At 56.1% G+C, this 17,670-nt stretch overlaps 1 protein-coding gene across 1 annotated transcript in view; it reads right to left on the bottom strand.

Annotated features, from left to right (window-relative positions):
* LOC123749736 (protein groucho) overlaps positions 1-17,670 on the bottom strand; it is a gene marked incomplete in the record, with an annotated part of 135,633 nt that overhangs the window by 47,193 nt on the left and 70,770 nt on the right. The window contains 1 exon segment of the mRNA XM_069323609.1: positions 2,095-2,158. Coding sequence (XP_069179710.1) covers positions 2,095-2,158 — 64 coding nt within the window.

Genomic DNA, 17,670 nt, shown 5'->3' with positions numbered 1-17,670 from the left:
CCCCCAGCCAGCCAGCCAGCCACCACCGTCCTCCCCCAGCCAGCCAGCCAGCCACCACCGTCCTCCCACAGCCAGTCAGCCAGCCACCACCGTCCTCCCACAGCCAGTCAGCCAGCCACCACCGTCCTCCCACAGCCAGTCAGCCAGCCACCACCGTCCTCCCACAGCCAGCCACCACCGTCCTCCCCCAGCCAGCCTGCCAGTCAGCCAGCCACCACCGTCCTCCCCCAGCCAGCCAGCCTGTCAGCCAGCCACCACCGTCCTCCCCCAGCCAGCCTGCCAGTCAGCCAGCCACCACCGTCCTCCCACAGCCAGCCAGCCAGTCAGCCAGCCACCAGCGTCCTCCCACAGCCAGCCAGCCAGCCAGTCAGCCAGCCACCACCGTCCTCCCCCAGCCAGCCAGCCAGCCACCACCGCCCTCCCCCAAACAGCCAGCCCCGTCCTCCCCCAGCCAGCCAGCCACCACCGTCCTCCCCCAGCCAGCCAGCCACCACCGTCCTCCCCCAGCCAGCCAGCCACCACCGTCCTCCCACAGCCAGTCAGCCACCACCATCCTCCCCCAGCCAGATAGTCAGCCAGCCAGCCACCACCGTCCTCCCCCAGCCAGCCAGCCACCACCGTCCTCCCACAGCCAGTCAGCCACCACCATCCTCCCCCAGCCAGCCAGTCAGCCAGCCAGCCACCACCGTCCTCCCCCAGCCAGCCAGCCAGTCAGCCAGCCACCACCGTCCTCCCCCAGCCAGCCAGCCACCACCGTCCTCCCCCAGCCAGCCACCACCGTCCTCCCCCAGCCAGCCAGCCACCACCGTCCTCCCCCAGCCAGCCAGCCACCACCGTCCTCCCCCAGCCAGCCACCACCGTCCTCCCCCAGCCAGCCACCACCGTCCTCCCCCAGCCAGTCAGCCAGCCACCACCGTCCTCCCCCAGCCAGCCACCACCGTCCTCCCCCAGCCAGCCAGCCACCACCGTCCTCCCCCAGCCAGCCACCACCGTCCTCCCCCAGCCAGCCACCACCGTCCTCCCCCAGCCAGGGAGCCAGCCAGCCACCACCGTCCTCCCCCAGCCAAGGAGCCAGCCAGGAAGCCAGCCAGCCAGGGAGCCAGCCAGCCAGCCAAGGAGCCAGCCAGCCAACCAGCCAGGGAGCCAGCCAGGGAGCCAGCCAGCCAGCCAGCCAGCCAGCCAGCCAGGGAGCCAGCCAGGGAGCCAGCCAGCCAGGGAGCCAGCCAGGGAGCCAGCCAGCCAGGGAGCCAGCCAGGGAGCCAGCCAGGGAGCCAGCCAGCCAGCCAGCCAGCCAGCCAGCCAGCCAGCCAGCCAGGGAGCCAGCCAGGGAGCCAGCCAGCCAGGGAGCCAGCCAGCCAGGGAGCCAGCCAGGGAGCCAGCCAGGGAGCCAGCCAGGGAGCCAGCCTGGGAGCCAGCCAGTCAGCCACCACCGTCCTCCCCCAGCCAGGGAGCCAGCCAGCCAGCCAGGGAGCCAGCCAGGGAGCCAGCCAGGGAGCCAGCCAGCCAGGGAGCCAGCCAGCCAGGGAGCCAGCCAGCCAGGGAGCCAGCCAGCCAGCCAGCCACCACCGTCCTCCCCCAGCCAGGGAGCCAGCCAGCCAGGGAGCCAGCCAGCCAGCCAGGGAGCCAGCCAGCCAGGGAGCCAGCCAGGGAGCCAGCCAGCCAGGGAGCCAGCCAGGGAGCCAGCCAGCCAGCCAGGGAGCCAGCCAGCCAGCCAGGGAGCCAGCCAGTCAGCCACCACCGTCCTCCCCCAGCCAGGGAGCCAGCCAGTCAGCCACCACCGTCCTCCCCCAGCCAGGGAGCCAGGGAGCCAGCCAGCCAGGGAGCCAGGGAGCCAGCCAGTCAGCCACCACCGTCCTCCCCCAGCCAGGGAGCCAGCCAGTCAGCCACCACCGTCCTTCCCCAGCCAGGGAGCCAGGGAGCCAGCCAGCCAGGGAGCCAGGGAGCCAGCCAGTCAGCCACCACCGTCCTCCCCCAGCCAGGGAGCCAGCCAGTCAGCCACCACCGTCCTCCCCCAGCCAGGGAGCCAGGGAGCCAGCCAGGGAGCCAGCCAGGGAGCCAGGGAGCCAGCCAGCAGTGACCCAGGGAGCTACTCACCATAACATAGTGCCGCTGCATCTCCGTCTTCTCGCTGGCCAACTTCTCACACTCCAGCTTCAACCTGTCAAGGAGAAAATAAGACAACTGTTACAATATATCACTGTCAATAACACTGTCAAATAGTCACAATATGTATGCTTATACCGTACCGCGGCCTACAAACCACAACAGCCCACCAAACCCATTGACACGATCCTCATTTGTCACTTTACAACGCTTTCATAGTTCATAAAAGAACTCAACTTGTACGCTAGTTTCCACAGCGTAGAAATATGTATTAGTGTGAGAATAATCAACAACAATTACCAGCACTATATATATATATATATATATATATATATATATATATATATATATATATATATATATATATATATATATATATATTATATATGTGTATATCACGAAAATAAACACGTGATTAAGAATGTGACAATGTCAGACCACGGAGGAAAATGAAACAGGAATTTCCTTAAGTACTTTCGTATATTAAATACATCTTCAGAAGGCTTCAGAAGTATATATATATATATATACACACACACACTTACATAACATTTAAGATCAAAAGACCAGTGTAGGAAGAGGCAGCCAGAGGTTGGTAATTACATATAGCCTTACTGGAAGCCAACATTCAAGTCTTAATAGGCCTCCACCTCATAAGGAAGACTGACATGGCTAAGACTTGTCTGTCGGGGCTGCAGTTATGACAGCCATTTGCAGAATATCTTAATGTGTAAAACTTTTAGCAACACAACGGTAATCTGAACTATTTCCATACTTGTGCAACTTGAGGAGAAATCTTGGCTTTTCACACAAGTCCTCGTGAATGTAACAACTAACCAGAAAATTATAAATTTATAATTAAAAATTTATCTAATTATAACAACATTTGATCACAATAATCTGTCTTGACAGTAAAAAAAAATCAATCAATATACACTGAAGGCTACTCTCCCCCCCCCCCCCCCAAAGAGGAGGGAGGAGTCATCTCAGAGAGCAAGCGCCCAATGTTTACGTAAACAGTGAACATCACGTGACGATGCCTTGTGAACATTTTCAGTAAAGGACACCACACTAACTTATCATTATCACCAGTGATTACTCTCTAGATACTGAGGGAGTTCGTGGACTATATATAGTGGAAGTGCCGCCGCCTCCACCACCCCATCATACTAATCTTATCCTACTGCAAACACAACTATTGACATGAGCAACTGGCACAGCTACCAGAATATACCACAACAAAGCTGTAACATAATATAGTGCCTGGCTCTATAACAGTTCATACAGTCTGGCAACACAAGTCAGACAGGCACTTGGCACTTGTTGTAGTATGTTAATTGGCCAATTGAATGCATCATAAAATAACCTTAATATGTCCATTGTGACAATAATCTCCTTCAAGAGATTGAGCCTGCTCTTCCCTCCACAAATACGTCGATACATCTATATAAAACTACTATGGAAGAAATGTCCAACAATGACAACACCACCAGCAAGGTTTGCCAGAGCGCAAAACGTATGCAGCCAGGGACACCTGCTCAGACTCAAACCGCCAAACTACCCGTCTTGCTGCCGGCTCCTCGCTGATTGGTCGCCGGTCTGGCTGCAACTGCACTCGCCCACCATACTACTTGATGTCTGGGGCCGCCACGACCTCAGTCCTCAGAATATTCAGTGCTTTCTCACAGTTAACACTTCTCCCTGCTAGACGTAAGCTTTGGCGTACGTGTACTGAGAGAGGTGATAGCTTAAAGCCGATATTCCCGCACCTCTCATTTACTTGTCTATTGCACTTCTTGTTATTTTGCTCACTTGTCTTAACGTAACTTTTCATTGTGTCATTTAATTATTCTTATTATTTTGATTGATTTTATTATACGAATTTGTTTGTCCATTTTATTCATGTTTTGATTTATTTAACGTAATTAAAATTCCATTGTTAAAATTTACTTGTGTTTTGTGTGTCTTCTCCTTACCTTACCACAGACGAAGTTCCAGATTTTCTATTTTTTTTTTATACTATGTGACGAGGCCATACCCCTAGCTTTGAACAGCCGAACACCAACGCGTTACCGTCACACCATACAAACTGTTAATCGTTACTCTGTGGGGCAAAACCCTAAATTTCAGTAAGTTCTGATGTAATCTTTCAGCAACTGAATCTCTTCTTGAATCTGGACACTCATTCACTGAGTCATTCAATGCCTGACTGAACCTTTTCATACAATTTGAATAAATCTGTATATAAAATTGATCATATTGTAACACCCATGACCCCCCCCCCTAGAGTTCACACCCAGGGAAGCCTTCTCCAAGAGGTCAGCCCAGATGACCTCTGGATTATCTTGTATGTTGATTAAAAATTCCTGGGTTAGTCTTAGTCAGCATAGTTTCAAGTATGTAATATTTCATGTAAGGGAATTAGACCCCAGATTCTTATGTGTAAACATCCATGGATCTCCCCCTTTTGGCCAGGTCAGAGGTCAGTCACACACGTAATTAATAACTCCTCTCTTGAAGAGTGTATGGTAAATGTCAAACAAGTTTAATGAAAATTCTTGAGTGTTTGTACACGTGTGGCCGATCTTTTACATTCTTGGTGTAGGTAGCAACAGCAGATCTCCCCCCCTCCCCCTGTGGGGGTTGAATATAGAGGTCCTGTAGAGACTTAGTAGGGAGAGAGTGCCGGACACCGGGGCCCAGAGAGGTTGTGGAGAACATCGGGAGGTGACAGAAGGAGAGACAGAGGTCTTAAGGTAACGTGTGTGATCTCTGAGGTTTTGTTCCATGTCCAAATTTCTTAAATTTTTGCCAGTGTTAGAGTAGGATTCATAAGTGGTGATTGACATAATTTTGGTCTTTAATAAACTCATGTTAAATTTCCCGTCTGTGTCAATTGTTGAATCCTCAGCCTTTTGGATATAGTGGCTGACAACCGTTTTCATAATTAATGACAGTCATAGAAAGTACTCTCCAAGTCAAGCAATGTTTCTTGCCTCGTTGCTTGATATAGTTTCAATGGTCAAGGCAGATGGTGGCAGCGTATTTAATCCTGTGTAGCATTTTCTTGTTGGCAGTGTACCTTTGGTTCCGGTGTAACCATCATATGTCAGCTCATAACAGTGTTACCAAGTGCAACCAATGGGGAAGTGTTACTCAGGATAAGTAGTGTTTACATTACTAGTTTAGTGTTCCATTATAGTGGTGTTCCATTATAGTGGTGTTCCATTATAGTGGTGTTCCATTATAGTGGTGTTCCATACATCATAGAGGGTGTTACACGGGACCAAAGAGCCAGAGCCCAACACCCGCAAGCACAACTAGGTGAGTACACACACACACACACACACACACAAATTGGAGCGGCCCGAAGACAAGGCGCCTCAAAACAAGACAAGACACCACAAGACACCCACAAGACAAGACACCACAAGACAAGACACCCACAAGACAAGACACCACAAGACAAGACACCCACAAGACAAGACACCCACAAGACAAGACACCCACAAGACACCCACAAGACACCCACAAGACACCACAAGACAAGACACCACAAGACAAGACACCACAAGACAAGACACCCACAAGACAAGACACTCACAAGACACCCACAAGACAAGACACCACAAGACACCACAAGACACCCACAAGACAAGACACCACAAGACACCACAAGACACCCACAAGACAAGACACCACAAGACAAGACACTCACAAGATAAGACACTCACAAGACACCCACAAGACACCACAAGACACCCACAAGACACCACAAGACACCCACAAGACACCACAAGACGCCCACAAGACAAGACACCACAAGACAAGACACCACAAGACACCACAAGACACCACAAGACACTCACAAGACACCACAAGACACCACAAGACACCACAAGACACTCACAAGACACCACAAGACACCACAAGACACCACAAGACACTCACAAGACACCACAAGACACCACAAGACACCCACAAGACACCACAAGACACCACAAGACACCCACAAGACACCACAAGACACCACAAGACACCCACAAGACACCCACAAGACAAGACACCCACAAGACAAGACACCCACAAGACAAGACACCACAAGACAAGACACCACAAGACAAGACACCACAAGACACCCACAAGACACCACAAGACACCACAAGACACCCACAAGACAAGACACCACAAGACAAGACACCACAAGACACCCACAAGACACCCACAAGACACCACAAGACACCCACAAGACACCCACAAGACACCACAAGACACCCACAAGACAAGACACCACAAGACACCACAAGACACCCACAAGACAAGACACCACAAGACACCACAAGACACCACAAGACAAGACACCACAAGACACCCACAAGACACCACAAGACACCCACAAGACAAGACACCACAAGACAAGACACCACAAGACACCCACAAGACAAGACACCCACAAGACAAGACACCCACAAGACACCCACAAGACACCACAAGACACCACAAGACACCCACAAGACAAGACACCCACAAGACAAGACACTCACAAGACAAGACACCCACAAGACAAGACACCCACAAGACACCCACAAGACACCCACAAGACACCCACAAGACACCCACAAGACACCCACAAGACACCCACAAGACACCACAAGACACCCACAAGACACCCACAAGACACCCACAAGACAAGACACCACAAGACACCCACAAGACACCACAAGACACCACAAGACACCCACAAGACACCACAAGACACCCACAAGACACCCACAAGACACCCACAAGACACCACAAGACACCCACAAGACACCCACAAGACACCCACAAGACACCCACAAGACACCCACAAGACACCCACAAGACACCCACAAGACACCACAAGACACCCACAAGACACCACAAGACACCCACAAGACAAGACACTCACAAGACAAGACACCACAAGACACCCACAAGACACCACAAGACACCCACAAGACACCACAAGACACCACAAGACAAGACACCCACAAGACAAGACACTCACAAGACAAGACACCACAAGACAAGACACTCACAAGACAAGACACCCACAAGACAAGACACCACAAGACAAGACACCCACAAGACAAGACACCCACAAGACAAGACACCCACAAGACAAGACACCCACAAGACAAGACACCCACAAGACAAGACACCCACAAGACAAGACACCCACAAGACAAGACACCCACAAGACAAGACACCCACAAGACAAGACACCCACAAGACAAGACACCCACAAGACAAGACACCCACAAGACAAGACACCCACAAGACAAGACACCCACAAGACACCACAAGACACCCACAAGACAAGACACCCACAAGACAAGACACCCACAAGACAAGACACCCACAAGACACCACAAGACACCACAAGACACCCACAAGACAAGACACCCACAAGACAAGACACCCACAAGACAAGACACCCACAAGACAAGACACCCACAAGACAAGACACCCACAAGACAAGACACTCACAAGACAAGACACCACAAGACAAGACACCCACAAGACAAGACACCACAAGACAAGACACCCACAAGACACCACAAGACACCCACACGACAAGACACCCACAAGACAAGACACCCACAAGACAAGACACCCACAAGACAAGACACCCACAAGACAAGACACTCACAAGACAAGACACCACAAGACAAGACACCCACAAGACAAGACACCACAAGACAAGACACCCACAAGACACCACAAGACACCCACAAGACAAGACACCCACAAGACAAGACACCCACAAGACAAGACACCACAAGACACCACAAGACACCCACAAGACAAGACACCCACAAGACAAGACACCCACAAGACAAGACACCACAAGACACCCACAAGACAAGACACCCACAAGACAAGACACCCACAAGACAAGACACCACAAGACACCCACAAGACAAGACACCACAAGACACCCACAAGACAAGACACCCACAAGACAAGACACTCACAAGACAAGACACCCACAAGACACCACAAGACACCCACAAGACAAGACACCCACAAGACAAGACACCCACAAGACAAGACACCACAAGACAAGACACCCACAAGACAAGACACCCACAAGACAAGACACCCACAAGACAAGACACCCACAAGACAAGACACCCACAAGACAAGACACCCACAAGACAAGACACCACAAGACAAGACACCCACAAGACAAGACACCACAAGACAAGACACCCACAAGACAAGACACCCACAAGACAAGACACCCACAAGACAAGACACCCACAAGACAAGACACCCACAAGACAAGACACCACAAGACAAGACACCCACAAGACAAGACACCCACAAGACAAGACACCCACAAGACAAGACACCACAAGACAAGACACTCACAAGACAAGACACTCACAAGACAAGACACCCACAAGACACCACAAGACACCCACAAGACAAGACACCCACAAGACAAGACACCCACAAGACAAGACACCACAAGACACCCACAAGACAAGACACCCACAAGACAAGACACCCACAAGACAAGACACCACAAGACAAGACACCCACAAGACAAGACACCCACAAGACACCACAAGACACCACAAGACACCCACAAGACACCCACAAGACACCACAAGACAAGACACCACAAGACAAGACACCCACAAGACACCACAAGACACCCACAAGACACCCACAAGACACCACAAGACACCCACAAGACACCACAAGACACCCACAAGACACCCACAAGACACCACAAGACACCCACAAGACACCACAAGACACCCACAAGACACCACAAGACACCACAAGACACCCACAAGACACCCACAAGACACCCACAAGACACCACAAGACACCACAAGACACCCACAAGACACCCACAAGACAAGACACTCACAAGACAAGACACCCACAAGACACCACAAGACACCCACAAGACAAGACACCACAAGACAAGACACCCACAAGACAAGACACCACAAGACAAGACACCACAAGACACCCACAAGACACCACAAGACACCCACAAGACACCCACAAGACAAGACACCACAAGACAAGACACCACAAGACACCACAAGACACCCACAAGACACCCACAAGACACCACAAGACAAGACACCCACAAGACACCCACAAGACAAGACACCCACAAGACAAGACACCCACAAGACAAGACACCACAAGACAAGACACCACAAGACAAGACACCCACAAGACAAGACACCCTAAATGGTGCCCAACCACTTATGAACGGTCGGGTATTGAACGGCGACCTGCATGAAGCGAGACCGTCGCTCTACCGTCCAGCCCAAGTGGTTGGTCTCATGCAGAATGAGATAAGGAGGAAGGGGGCAGTGGTGGAGTCTGCAGCCTCCACCACTACTCTTCCTCCTCTCTCACTCCATACGAGGTCAAGGGAGGTCAAGGGTGGGACTTACCTGATCAAAGTGGGTGGAGGTGGAGGTCGGGTGTTGGACAACCAGTAGATATAAACGTGAACATGGTGTTCACTTCGGCAAGTTGCCGACGAGTTTGGTAATTTTGTCCACGGCGTTCATGACATTATCCCGAGGTCCGGTCACTTGCACGTCCTCGTCCGGCTAGTCTTCTCCGGGGACGGTTATTTTTACTTGCCAGGAGTCTTGTAATTACTTGAGACGCTTTTGCTGCCTGCCCACTAGTACAGGCCTATTGCTGAAAGGCACGGGTACGGCCATGGTCACAACGTCTTGGTTGGAGGTGATTGGAGTAGTCTCTGGAGAACTGGTACTTTTCGTAAGTCCTACAATTACGTTGATCTTCTCCAGGGCTACTCTGATATTGGCGGAAGTGCCTGTGACCTCTACATAGTCGCCTGCTTCGCCCTTCTCCGGCACGCGTATCTTCACCCCACAAAGCCTTTGGAGCATATTCTATGTCTTGCCCTGACGGCCCACTATCAAGCGCCTGTCGCCCGTGACTGGTGCTCGCACAGTGATAACCTCTTCCGAGGTGTCGACGGAGCTCACTTGACATTACGATCCGGTGGAGCCGCCGCCATCACTGGTGGAGCCGCCGCCATCACTGGTGGAGCCGCCGCCATCATTGGTAGAGCCGCCGCCATCATTGGTAGAGCCGCCGCCATCATTGGTGGAGCCGCCGCCATCACTGGTGGAGCCGCCGCCATCACTGGTGGAGCCGCCGCCATCATTGGTAGAGCCGCCGCCATCATTGGTAGAGCCGCCGCCATCACTGGTGGAGCCGCCGCCATCACTGGTGGAGCCGCCGCCATCACTGGTGGTCAAAGAGTCGGCCATCTAGTCAACTACGGTTGTATCAGTGGGACTGTGCTGGTAAGCTACGGTGTATTGTGATTAATTGCCGACGAGTTTGGTAATTTTGTCCACGGCGTTCATGACATTATCACGAGGTCCGGTCACTTGCACGTCCTCGTCCGGCTAGTCTTCTCCGGGGACGGTTATTTTTACTTGCCAGGAGTCTTGTAATTACTTGAGACGCTTTTGCTGCCTGCCCACTAGTACAGGCCTATTGCTGAAAGGCACGGGTACCGCCATGGTCACAACGTCTTGGTTGGAGGTGATTGGGGTAGTCTCTGGAGAACTGGTACTTTTCGTAAGTCCTACAATTACGTTGATCTTCTCCAGGGCTACTCTGATATTGGCGGAAGTGCCTGTGACCTCTACATAGTCGCCTGCTTCGCCCTTCTCCGGCACGCGTATCTTCACCCCACAAAGCCTTTGGAGCATATTCTATGTCTTGCCCTGACGGCCAACTATCAAGCGCCTGTCGCCCGTGACTGGTGCTTGCACAGTTATGACCAAGTCCTCGTCGTCGCGGCAGGGCGACTCGTCGTCGCGGCAGGGCGACTCGTCGTCGCGGCAGGGCGACTCGTCGTCGCGGCAGGGCGACTCGTCGTCGCGGCAGGGCGACTCGTCGTCGCGGCAGGGCGACTCGTCGTCGCGGCAGGGCGACTCGTCGTCGCGGCAGGGCGACTCGTCGTCGCGGCAGGGCGACTCGTCGTCGCGGCAGGGCGACTCGTCGTCGCGGCAGGGCGACTCGTCGTCGCGGCAGGGCGACTCGTCGTCGCGGCAGGGCGACTCGTCGTCGCGGCAGGGCGACTCGTCGTCGCGGCAGGGCGACTCGTCGTCGCGGCAGGGCGACTCGTCGTCGCGGCAGGGCGACTCGTCGTCGCGGCAGGGCGACTCGTCGTCGCGGCAGGGCGACTCGTCGTCGCGGCAGGGCGACTCGTCGTCGCGGCAGGGCGACTCGTCGTCGCGGCAGGGCGACTCGTCGTCGCGGCAGGGCGACTCGTCGTCGCGGCAGGGCGACTCGTCGTCGCGGCAGGGCGACTCGTCGTCGCGGCAGGGCGACTCGTCGTCGCGGCAGGGCGACTCGTCGTCGCGGCAGGGCGACTCGTCGTCGCGGCAGGGCGACTCGTCGTCGCGGCAGGGCGACTCGTCGTCGCGGCAGGGCGACTCGTCGTCGCGGCAGGGCGACTCGTCGTCGCGGCAGGGCGACTCGTCGTCGCGGCAGGGCGACTCGTCGTCGCGGCAGGGCGACTCGTCGTCGCGGCAGGGCGACTCGTCGTCGCGGCAGGGCGACTCGTCGTCGCGGCAGGGCGACTCGTCGTCGCGGCAGGGCGACTCGTCGTCGCGGCAGGGCGACTCGTCGTCGCGGCAGGGCGACTCGTCGTCGCGGCAGGGCGACTCGTCGTCGCGGCAGGGCGACTCGTCGTCGCGGCAGGGCGACTCGTCGTCGCGGCAGGGCGACTCGTCGTCGCGGCAGGGCGACTCGTCGTCGCGGCAGGGCGACTCGTCGTCGCGGCAGGGCGACTCGTCGTCGCGGCAGGGCGACTCGTCGTCGCGGCAGGGCGACTCGTCGTCGCGGCAGGGCGACTCGTCGTCGCGGCAGGGCGACTCGTCGTCGCGGCAGGGCGACTCGTCGTCGCGGCAGGGCGACTCGTCGTCGCGGCAGGGCGACTCGTCGTCGCGGCAGGGCGACTCGTCGTCGCGGCAGGGCGACTCGTCGTCGCGGCAGGGCGACTCGTCGTCGCGGCAGGGCGACTCGTCGTCGCGGCAGGGCGACTCGTCGTCGCGGCAGGGCGACTCGTCGTCGCGGCAGGGCGACTCGTCGTCGCGGCAGGGCGACTCGTCGTCGCGGCAGGGCGACTCGTCGTCGCGGCAGGGCGACTCGTCGTCGCGGCAGGGCGACTCGTCGTCGCGGCAGGGCGACTCGTCGTCGCGGCAGGGCGACTCGTCGTCGCGGCAGGGCGACTCGTCGTCGCGGCAGGGCGACTCGTCGTCGCGGCAGGGCGACTCGTCGTCGCGGCAGGGCGACTCGTCGTCGCGGCAGGGCGACTCGTCGTCGCGGCAGGGCGACTCGTCGTCGCGGCAGGGCGACTCGTCGTCGCGGCAGGGCGACTCGTCGTCGCGGCAGGGCGACTCGTCGTCGCGGCAGGGCGACTCGTCGTCGCGGCAGGGCGACTCGTCGTCGCGGCAGGGCGACTCGTCGTCGCGGCAGGGCGACTCGTCGTCGCGGCAGGGCGACTCGTCGTCGCGGCAGGGCGACTCGTCGTCGCGGCAGGGCGACTCGTCGTCGCGGCAGGGCGACTCGTCGTCGCGGCAGGGCGACTCGTCGTCGCGGCAGGGCGACTCGTCGTCGCGGCAGGGCGACTCGTCGTCGCGGCAGGGCGACTCGTCGTCGCGGCAGGGCGACTCGTCGTCGCGGCAGGGCGACTCGTCGTCGCGGCAGGGCGACTCGTCGTCGCGGCAGGGCGACTCGTCGTCGCGGCAGGGCGACTCGTCGTCGCGGCAGGGCGACTCGTCGTCGCGGCAGGGCGACTCGTCGTCGCGGCAGGGCGACTCGTCGTCGCGGCAGGGCGACTCGTCGTCGCGGCAGGGCGACTCGTCGTCGCGGCAGGGCGACTCGTCGTCGCGGCAGGGCGACTCGTCGTCGCGGGGCAGGGCGACTCGTCGTCGCGGCAGGGCGACTCGTCGTCGCGGCAGGGCGACTCGTCGTCGCGGCAGGGCGACTCGTCGTCGCGGCAGGGCGACTCGTCGTCGCGGCAGGGGCGACTCGTCGTCGCGGCAGGGCGACTCGTCGTCGCGGCAGGGCGACTCGTCGTCGCGGCAGGGCGACTCGTCGTCGCGGCAGGGCGACTCGTCGTCGCGGCAGGGCGACTCGTCGTCGCGGCAGGGCGACTCGTCGTCGCGGCAGGGCGACTCGTCGTCGCGGCAGGGCGACTCGTCGTCGCGGCAGGGCGACTCGTCGTCGCGGCAGGGCGACTCGTCGTCGCGGCAGGGCGACTCGTCGTCGCGGCAGGGCGACCGTCGTCGCGGCAGGGCGACCCGTCGTCGCGGCAGGGCGACCTCGTCGTCGCGGCAGGGCGACTCGTCGTCGCGGCAGGGCGACCCGTCGTCGCGGCAGGGCGACCCGTCGTCGCGGCAGGGCGACCCGTCGTCGCGGCAGGGCGACTCGTCGTCGCGGCAGGGCGACTCGTCGTCGCGGCAGGGCGACCCGTCGTCGCGGCAGGGCGACTCGTCGTCGCGGCAGGGCGACCCGTCGTCGCGGCAGGGCGACTCGTCGCGGCAGGGCGACTCGTCGTCGCGGCAGGGCGACTCGTCGTCGCGGCAGGGCGACTCGTCGTCGCGGCAGGGCGACTCGTCGTCGCGGCAGGGCGACTCGTCGTCGCGGCAGGGCGACTCGTCGCGGCAGGGCGACTCGTCGCGGCAGGGCGACTCATCGGGGGCGGAGCAGACGTCGGGAATGTCCTCGACACCTACAGAGGTTACAGAGGAGTCTGGCCATTGACGATAGATGAACATGATCATACCAATACTTAGAACTGGTAAGAGCGCCAGAGGCCACCAGCCTGTCATGGGAGCGCTGACAGGAATTTCTCCCACGAGTTCCAGGAAGGTCTTCAAGCCCTCCACCTTCGGGGACATCTGGTGTTATCTCATGACGGGGCCTACGAGAGGCGACCAGTTTAGCAATGGGCTCAGATTTTGATCGGCAAATAAATCCAAATCGCAGACTGGTTCAAATGTGATCAACTGAGCTCTTGCTGCCAGGCTCCTTACCAGGGCAGACAGACTAGACCGTTGCCTGCGCCAGACTACAGTCTACTCGCGCAGTAGACGGAGGTGGGTGGCCGTTTAGGCTTCCCAGCCTTACAGCCACAGGTGCGATCCCACCAAAATTACCACCAACACGACTCTGAGAACTAATCTTACTAAAGAGTTCATATTGTAAGAGGTGTTTATCTTTCGAAATCCGACTGTAATTCTCAGCAGCAGTTATGTGGTTATGTTAATATTGGGAGTGGAACTAATGTAGGAAACTTGGTATTTTGTTGTAATTAGGCTTATTTGTCTGTGTATTAGGGGTTACTTGGTACAGAATAGTTAGGTTCGCACCCCTAACTGTTGGGACTGTGTAATGTTCTCCGGCGGGTTATGGAACCTTCACTCTCAGTTACTCATGCGTCGAGAATTAGCAAGTGGTGAGTATCCTCATGACGGCCGTGTAGAGTGACGGCCGTGAAGAGTGACGGCCGTGTAGAGTGACGGCCGTGTAGAGTGACGGCCGTGTAGAGTGACGGCCGTGTAGAGTGACGGCCGTGTAGAGTGACGGCCGTGTAGAGTGACGGCCGTGTAGAGTGACGGCCGTGTAGAGTGACGGCCGTGTAGAGTGACGGCCGTGTAGAGTGACGGCCGTGTAGAGTGACGGCCGTGTAGAGTGACGGTCGTGTAGAGTGACGGTCGTGTAGTGATTTTTAAATTTGTTTAAATTTTGCCCCGAGGGGCGAGTTTATTGAGCAGCGTCACTCATCTTGTGAGTGGTCATAGTGACAGTATTGGGCAGCGCCACTCGTCCTGTGAGTGGACACACCGCCATAGTGACAGATAGTGGTCAAGGCGGTGTCCGTCACTCTCACCACAGATTCTGCAACTTCGCTGATCAACTGTTGTTTCCATTCCATATCTCCATGGATATTTGTATCCAAGACGGATTCTCGCTATTACTGATTCTCTCCCTCGTCCTCCTCCTCTTCGGCCATAATGATTGGGATTGCCAGCTGCAACCATGTTGTACCATCGTACAGATTCACTGGTTTGTGCTTCTATCCTCCTTTCCTCAGTTACCTTGTCACGGTGATGTTGCCTGATAATACCTCTAATTTGTAGTAGAGTCTTGGGTATGAAGTATTCAATATGGTCTCCTTCAGCGCCTTCAGCAGCCAACACATCTGCTCGTTCATTCCCACATATTCCAACATGGGAGGGGATCCCCAACATGGGAGGGGATCCCCAACATGGGAGGGGGATCCCCAACATGGGAGGGGATCCACAACATGGGAGGGGATCCCCAACATGGGAGGGGGATCCCCAACATGGGAGGGGATCCACAACATGGGAGGGGATCCCCAACATGGGAGGGGGATCCCCAACATGGGAGGGGATCCACAACATGGGAGGGGATCCCCAACATGGGAGGGGATCCACAACATGGGAGGGGATCCCCAACATGGGAGGGGATCCCCAACATGGGAGGGGATCCACAACATGGGAGGGGATCCACAAAAACTTGACGACTCTTCCCTGATTGGTAAGTACTCTCACAGCTCTCTTAATTTCAGCGACTATTGCAAGATTTTTTCCTCTATGTTTACTTAGGCTTTGCAGTGATGTTTTTGAATCAGTGCAAATCACTGCACCATTGTCGTGTGGAGTGACGGTCGTGTGTAGTAGTGACGGTCGTGCGTAGCGACGGTCGTGTGTGTGTAGTAGTGACGGTCGTGTGTGTGTGTGTAGTAGTGACGGTCGTGTGTGTGTGTGTAGTAGTGACGGTCGTGCGTAGCGACGGTCGTGTGTGTGTAGTAGTGACGGTCGTGTGTGTGTGTAGTAGTGACGGTCGTGTGTGTGTGTGTAGTAGTGACGGTCGTGTGTGTGTGTAGTAGTGACGGTCGTGTGTGTGTGTGTAGTAGTGACGGTCGTGTGTGTGTGTGTGTAGTAGTGACGGTCGTGTGTGTGTGTGTGTAGTAGTGACGGTCGTGTGTGTGTGTGTGTAGTAGTGACGGTCGTGTGTGTGTGTGTAGTAGTGACGGTCGTGTGTGTGTGTGTAGTAGTGACGGTCGTGTGTGTGTGTGTAGTAGTGACGGTCGTGTGTGTGTGTGTGTAGTAGTGACGGTCGTGTGTGTGTGTGTAGTAGTGACGGTCGTGTGTGTGTGTGTAGTAGTGACGGTCGTGTGTGTGTGTAGTGACGGTCGTGTGTGTGTGTAGTAGTGACGGTCGTGTGTGTGTGTGTAGTAGTGACGGTCGTGTGTGTGTGTGTAGTAGTGACGGTCGTGTGTGTGTGTGTAGTAGTGACGGTCGTGTGTGTGTGTGTAGTAGTGACGGTCGTGTGTGTGTGTGTGTGTAGTAGTGACGGTCGTGTGTGTGTGTGTGTGTAGTAGTGACGGTCGTGTGTGTGTGTGTAGTAGTGACGGTCGTGTGTGTGTGTGTAGTAGTGACGGTCGTGTGTGTGTGTGTGTAGTAGTGACGGTCGTGGTGTGTGTGTGTAGTAGTGACGGTCGTGTGTGTGTGGTGTAGTAGTGACGGTCGTGTGTGTGTGTGTAGTAGTGACGGTCGTGTGTGTGTGTGTAGTAGTGACGGTCGTGTGTGTGTGTGTGTAGTGACGGTCGTGCGTAGCGACGGTCGTGTGTGTGTAGTAGTGACGGTCGTGTGTGTGTGTGTAGTAGTGACGGTCGTGTGTGTGTGTGTGTAGTAGTGACGGTCGTGTGTGTGTGTGTAGTAGTGACGGTCGTGTGTGTGTGTGTGTAGTAGTGACGGTCGTGTGTGTGTGTGTAGTAGTGACGGTCGTGTGTGTGTGTGTAGTAGTGACGGTCGTGTGTGTGTGTGTAGTAGTGACGGTCGTGCGTAGCGACGGTCGTGTGTGTGTAGTAGTGACGGTCGTGTGTGTGTGTGTAGTAGTGACGGTCGTGTGTGTGTGTGTGTAGTAGTGACGGTCGTGTGTGTGTGTGTAGTAGTGACGGTCGTGTGTGTGTGTGTGTAGTAGTGACGGTCGTGTGTGTGTGTGTAGTAGTGACGGTCGTGTGTGTGTGTGTAGTAGTGACGGTCGTGTGTGTGTGTGTAGTAGTGACGGTCGTGTGTGGTAGTGACGGTCGTGTGTGTGTGTAGTAGTGACGGTCGTGTGTGTGTGTGTAGTAGTGACGGTCGTGTGTGTGTGTGTAGTAGTGACGGTCGTGTGTGTGTGTGTAGTAGTGACGGTCGTGTGTGTGTGTGTAGTAGTGACGGTCGTGTGTGTGTGTGTAGTAGTGACGGTCGTGTGTTGTGTGTGTAGTAGTGACGGTCGTGTGTGTGTGTGTAGTAGTGACGGTCGTGTGTGTGTGTGTAGTAGTGACGGTCGTGTGTGTGTGTGTAGTAGTGACGGTCGTGTGAGCGACGGTCGTGGTGTGTAGTAGTGACGTCGTGTGTGTGTGTGGTAGTAGTGACGGTCGTGTGTGTGGTGTGTGTAGTAGTGACGGTCTGGTGTGGTGCGGTGGATAGT

Source organism: Procambarus clarkii, chromosome 13 (assembly GCF_040958095.1).
Source record: "Procambarus clarkii isolate CNS0578487 chromosome 13, FALCON_Pclarkii_2.0, whole genome shotgun sequence".
NCBI classification, from domain to species: domain Eukaryota; kingdom Metazoa; phylum Arthropoda; class Malacostraca; order Decapoda; family Cambaridae; genus Procambarus; species Procambarus clarkii.
Note: the sequence above shows the minus strand (reverse complement) of the source record. Positions and strands in the feature narration are given on the sequence as shown.